Genomic DNA, 6,018 nt, shown 5'->3' on the forward strand with positions numbered 1-6,018 from the left:
GCTGCCGCACCTGTTGAATGTCAACACAGACATCAGCAGTGTAGCTCAACACAGTGATTCTCATCCAGAAAAGGGGGCCATGTCAGGGTCCCAAAGCATTGGGGAAAGAAGACAATGGGACCCCCTGGCCACTGGGACACAGCCTGTATCACATCGTTCAGGGCCCCTTTGTCCAGCACCCCCACTGCTCCGGCTCCAGTTCCATCGCTCCCCTCCCCTTACAAGTGAAGCCCCATACAATTTGTAGTTTTCTGCATGTGAACACACCGTGCACATTCACAGTTCTGTGGTTTTACACATACTATTCCCTCTGCCTGGAAAACCCCAGTTCTTCTACCACTACCACTAGGCCAACCCAGTCTGCCTTGCGAATCCTACTCACCCTGCAAAACCCAGCTTAGGCATCACCTCCTCTGAGCAGCCCTCTCTACGTCCTCCGCACCTGGACAGAATTAATCACCCCCTGTTTGTGCTACCCTGCACCACGAATATGCCTGAACTTCTCACTTCTCTCACCCTGCTGTCATCAAGTGGTGGTCTGCATCCCTGATAGACCCCTAAAGGACTGTGGTTCTTTGCAGGTATGGCCTACATGGTGAATTTATTATTTCACCACCTGCATCAGCACAACACCTAGTGCATGTCAGTCCACAGTGCAAATTCATTCAATTGGGTTTAATTTCTGTTTGGCAGGTAATGGCTCTTCCTTTTTACTCCCCACAGAAAACGAGTGATTGCTTTTCTTTCCTCACTTTTGGAAGCCCTGCCTCTCACACAGTTGCACTGGACATCCTGGTTCTTTGATGGATGAAGAAAGCCAACTGATGCAGCCCCAAGACCAGAGCTGCTGGGCCACTCTGCCCGATGTGTGCCTACAACGTGTTTTCTGGTGGCTGGGAGATAGGGACAGGTCCAGGGCAGCCCTTGTCTGCAGAAAGTGGAACCAGATGATGTATTCGGCTGACCTCTGGCGATACAGGACCATCACATTCAGTGGGAGACCTTCCAGGGTACATGCATCTGAATTTGAGTCAGCTCTTTGGTATGTTAAGAAATTTGGTCGTTATCTGGAGCACCTGGAGATCAAATTCCTGAATCCTTACAATGCTGTCTTGACCAAGAAGTTCCAGGTCACCATGCGAGGCCTTCTCTCGAGTCTGGGCAAGAGTAACAACCGCCTGAAATCCCTTTCCATTCAGCACCTGGAGCTGGACCGCCTGGTCTGGAGGAACAGCATCAGGAGCTCGTTCATTAAAAGTCTGAGCTTCTTCTTAAAGAAGATGGGCAAACACCTGGACTATCTCAACCTGAAAGGCAGCCGGCTGACTGTGGAGCAAGGCTGCCACGTTCTCAACTCCCTGAGCTACTTAAGGAATGAGAGTATGGCGTCGGAGCTCAACATCGAGGACTTCTTTAGCCACCACCTCGCTGTCTACAGCAGCCCCCAATTCAACAAGACCATGGCCACGTTCCGCAACCTGGTGTCCCTGACCCTGAACTACAACTGCATCTCTGACGAGCTGCTCGAGAACTTGTGTGAGAACAATGCCAGCACCCTCTGGACCATAAACATCAAGTGCCACATTCATGACCCCCACGGGCAGGTCATCTGGGGCATGTCCTGGGCCAAACTGGCCAGGTATGCCACCAACCTGAAGGTGAACTTCTTCTTCGAGCGGGTCATGAAGTATGAGCGCTTGGCCCGGATCCTCTTGCAGGAGATCCCGGTCAGGAGCATCAGTCTGAGAAGCTGTTATTTCAGTGACCCCGACTGGTCCATGCGGCCCACCCTGCTGGATCTCCTGCCCACCTTCCGGCACACTCTGCAGGTAGGTATAAGCTGAGGGTGGGGAGGCTTTCAAGGACGGACCGTGCCAGCTTCCTGGTTTCCCCAAAGGAAAGGCCGCTGCTGAGCCCACACCACCCTTTGCTGGGCTCACACACACTCACTCAACCTTAAATAGAGATTCTGACCAAACTAGGCCTCCCTGGCCCCATAAAACCACAGCAGATAACAAAACAGGCCGCTCACTTCCTACACGGAATTTTCTGGTTGATGCAGCCAAGGAAAGCTCCTATATCCCCAGCTCAGAGATGCCAGGCCTGATCACAAAGGTGCATCTACAGGCCAGTGGCAGGTCTGCAGGCCCCTTCCTACCTTCCCACAGGGCCACAGCAGGCGGGAAACAGTGTGACTTTGAACCAAAAGCCAGATTTGAACCAAGTCACTGAGGGGCTTAGTAGTGTGGCTGTTCCATGATCTGGCAGCGCCCCTTATAAAATCAGGATGATTGTGTCCCTCCTAAGGACCTCACTCACAGAAGGTTGTGACAATTGACATTGATAAGGATCAATAAATACTACTAACAGGGACTACTACGGAGTGCTGATGGCTCACCTGGTACTCGCACAGCCCTCTAGTGGACAGGCAGGCAGCATTATCATTCTTTGTGCTACAGAAGAACTTGGGGTTTGATGGCCTGCCCACAGTCACCTGGGACCAGGACCTTGGTTGGTCCGGACTCTAAATGCATTGCCTCCAGACTCCAAGTTTTGCAAATTTGGATGAGCCCACTTTCATCTCCAATCCCTTCTGTGACCTATGTGTCCAGGGCACCTTAGCTAAAAGCCTCGAACCACAATGGCTCTCGGGCCCAAAGGCAGGTCATGGAAATGTTATGAACGATCCAGCCAGTCCCTCCATCTTTGCCCACATAAGTCTTCCCCTTTGGCGCTTTTCCAGAAATTAACTTTTGAGTTCAATAACAACCACGAGTCGCTTGACAAGGAGCTGCACCTCCTCATCTTATCCTGCAGAAAGTTGTTTTACTTCAAAATCTGGGCTTTCCTTGATGTTAAGTTTGTGGAGCGGATCCTGAAGAGTCAGGAAGAAGGGCAGTGTGCCCTGCGCACTCTCAAGGTAAGAGCCCCCTGGGGTGGTTGCTCGAGATAGAAGGGGCACCGGACCCCACGGCGCAGGCGTCGAGCCGTGCTGTTGCAGCGCTGGGACGGAAGTCAGAGATGAGACAGGACAGGGGGCAATCCTATTGCCTGAGTCTGTCCCTTGGAAATTGACAGTTTCACCAAAGGGAGCCTGGATTCTGCCTTAGTGGTTGGGTCTGGGCTTTTCCCGACTCTGCCAACCGTGGTGCGCGGGCCTCACTTGTGCTGTTTCCAGAGCCTGAATGACACAGTCACGGTGTGTGTGCACGGCTGTGTTTCTCTGTTGACACAGGTGAGAATTTACACGAACAGATATGAGACAAATGAAGAGGACAGGACACTGCGGGAAATTTACCGGAAGTACAGAAAGCTGATCGATTCAGAGCTTAATTATTTTGTCATCGCCTACCCCATGATGTAGTGAGCGCTCTCCAGAGGAAGAAAGTAAGGAGCACTTTGAAGCTGAAAGCCTGGCTCATATAGAAGGACACTTGGGGCATCCCCTCCCCCACCCCCTTTCCTCTCTCTCTCCATTCAGCCAGGTCCACACCAACATGAACACCCCAGCAAAGGCTGGGACTGCTGGGGATGGGAAGGCCCCAGGTGACTTTAAAGTGCTATATTTATCATCTATCCAGGGGTAATTTCTCGTTTTGTCATTTGATTTTGATTTTTGACACCCTCACTCAGCCACAGAGCTAAAAGCTCAAAGCCTCTCAAAGTGGTTTCCTCCCCTGACTCCCACTAACCAATGCACCTGAGAAAGTGTGATGAGCCAGGGAGCAAGTGGGATCATGTTTTCCAGTCATTGCCATTATCAGTTCAGAAATGCTTTCTGTCCTGGCCGGCCCTCAGGTCAGAGCCTCCTGAAACTGACCTTGGCCGAGCCTGGTCTCAGAAGAATGGAAACCCACCAGCATGTCCTCCGACAAAGCAGGGAAATCCCCACTTTCAGAAGAAGCCCGCTGAGAGCTGGAACTCCCTCCTACAGAGGGAACTCAGCCCCAAATTTATCAGTGTTGTGGGCTGATAGCTCCAGCACCTCCTTTTCTTTCTCTTTTAATCCTTATTCAATGATATGTTCATTGATTTTTTAGAGAGAGAGGAAGGGAGAAAGAGAAAAAGAGAAACATTGATGTGAGAGAGAAACATTGATTGGTTGCCCCCCACACGTGCCCCCATTGGAGATCAAACCCGCATCCTAGGCGTGTGCCCTGACTGGGAGCCAAACTCACAACCTTTTGGTGTGCAGATGACACTCCAACCAACTGAGACACCCGGCCGGGGTAGTGCTTCCTTGTCTTCTGTCTCCCTTACTCAGGCAGCACGGTGCCCAGTCCTCAGGTGTGGGGCAGAACTGGAGGTGGTCATTACATTCACATTTACAAAGAATTTGTAATGTCATGGGGAAATGTCCCCAAAGTGAAGCTAAGTGAAAAAAGGCAGGACTCAAAACTATATTTAGTGTAATATAAATCATACAAAACACATAAGGGGTTTTTTTCCCCTTTGAAAGCATAGAAGAAATACACCAAAAATGTTAATAGTTATATCTGAGTGTTGGAATTGTGGGTAGTTTTAATTTTCTTTTATATGCTTTCCCACAGTTTTCAAATTTTCTACTATAACCAGCTGTTATTTTTTATAATCAGGAAACAATCCAGTGTGTTTCAAGTAGGGAGTAATTATAAATTCCTGAGCCCGGGCCATAGGGTTGTATTGCTTCTGGTCTTTTCAGATTTTTGTGCAGATAGTTGCATATAGGGTTTTTTCCAATAGATATATATTAATAAATCTCAGAATACTTTGGCAAGTGTCTCGTTTCAGATTTTGTGGCCTCTTTAGTATGCAGTGTCCATATTTATGCTCAACGTTTTAGGCCTTTGATAAAGTTTATACAGATTTCAACTTTCCCATCGCTTCCACGTTCGCTGTCTCGTCTGAGTGTCCCTGCAGTGCTTCTGGGCAGACGTGGCTCCTGTCCCACAAACGTTCAGGAAGGGTGGACACTGGAGAGGGAAATAGGGTGACGAGCTCCCGGGTCTGATGGGGGAAGACACTCTGCAGCGCCACAGCCGAAACCCGCAGGGGCCCTGGGAGCCATCTGGCTCCTTGTGGACCGCGGAGGAGGGAGCTGGCTTGATGTGAGTGATGGGGAGCCTCCGCTGGAATCCAGAGCCCCTGGGAGATGGATTGATAGAAGGGTGTAACGATTCGTCGTGTGGACCTGTTCTGGTTAGCTTCTTTCACCCTCAAGCCCAGAATCAAGGATGGAAGATCTTTTATGGAAAACATGTTCATTAAAATGTTATTTATGTTAACACGTTTCCATAAGAGAGTTGATTTGTTTCACAGTTTTGCAGATCTCTTTCATGTCTGGCTTAACAGTAGACAGCTGTGTTCTCATCGCAGCTTCGGCAATCTGTTCAGTATCACAGACCAGGTGGCCCCTGGAAGACTTCGTAGGGAATGCGAGGGAAAGGCATAATGTCTTGGTATTAGTGTTAAAATAGCTTTGACCCCCGTGGATCCCCAGAGGAAACAAAACAGGACCAAGACCTCGGGAAAACACAGGGCTCGTGAGTTTTCCAAACCCACAGATTTTTCAACAAGTGACCATTTTTTAAATTATGCCATTCAGAGGCCCTGTGGTAAAGGGAGGCAGCCCCAGCCTGTGACCTGTGTGGCAGCTTCTTATCCTTGCCTGTCCCCCTCCTCCAGCACAGAGCAGGAGGATGGGACTGCTGTCTCCCACATGCCCGCTGAGGTTCCTCCTGGTTGCTGGCAGGAACACGGCATGGGAGAACTGCAGCGTGTCCCTATCTGTATTTATGAGCTGGAAGTGCAGTCTGACTCCCCGGTGCCTCCTCTCAGCTGGTGACAGAACTGATGAAGCCACGGCGACATGCACTTCCAAGTGTATAAGGAAAGCAGGGCTGTGGTCGAATTGAAGCATAAACCATTGCCCACAGGTGCATGTTTACCCCTTTGTGCACATTGCCCAGCCGGCTATTTCAGAGAGGGACCGATGGAAATTCTGCTTTGCAATTTGAAGCCACAGGATCTTATGGGTCC

At 50.1% G+C, this 6,018-nt stretch overlaps 1 protein-coding gene across 1 annotated transcript; it reads left to right on the forward strand.

Moving 5' to 3' along the window:
* The first annotated feature begins 331 nt into the window (after positions 1-331).
* FBXO39 (F-box protein 39) lies at positions 332-3,991 on the forward strand. Its single transcript, XM_028534567.2, has 3 exons — positions 332-1,829; positions 2,744-2,920; positions 3,236-3,991. The coding sequence occupies exons 1-3, from the start codon at positions 804-806 to the stop codon at positions 3,362-3,364; spliced, it is 1,332 nt and encodes a 443-aa protein (XP_028390368.1). The 5' UTR covers positions 332-803; the 3' UTR covers positions 3,365-3,991.
* Positions 3,992-6,018: the final 2,027 nt, after the last annotated feature.

The sequence above is a fragment of the Phyllostomus discolor genome, chromosome 8, assembly GCF_004126475.2.
Source record: "Phyllostomus discolor isolate MPI-MPIP mPhyDis1 chromosome 8, mPhyDis1.pri.v3, whole genome shotgun sequence".
NCBI lineage: Eukaryota > Metazoa > Chordata > Mammalia > Chiroptera > Phyllostomidae > Phyllostomus > Phyllostomus discolor.

Bases quoted from the DNA above. Each gene is read 5' to 3' on its own strand.
- FBXO39 (XM_028534567.2), top strand. From the start codon at position 804: ATGGATGAAGAAAGCCAACTGATGCAGCCCCAAGACCAGAGCTGCTGG. The intron at 1,830-2,743 runs GTAGGTATAAGC...GCGCTTTTCCAG, and splicing joins CCTTCCGGCACACTCTGCAG to AAATTAACTTTTGAGTTCAA. The intron at 2,921-3,235 runs GTAAGAGCCCCC...CTGTTGACACAG, and splicing joins GTGCCCTGCGCACTCTCAAG to GTGAGAATTTACACGAACAG.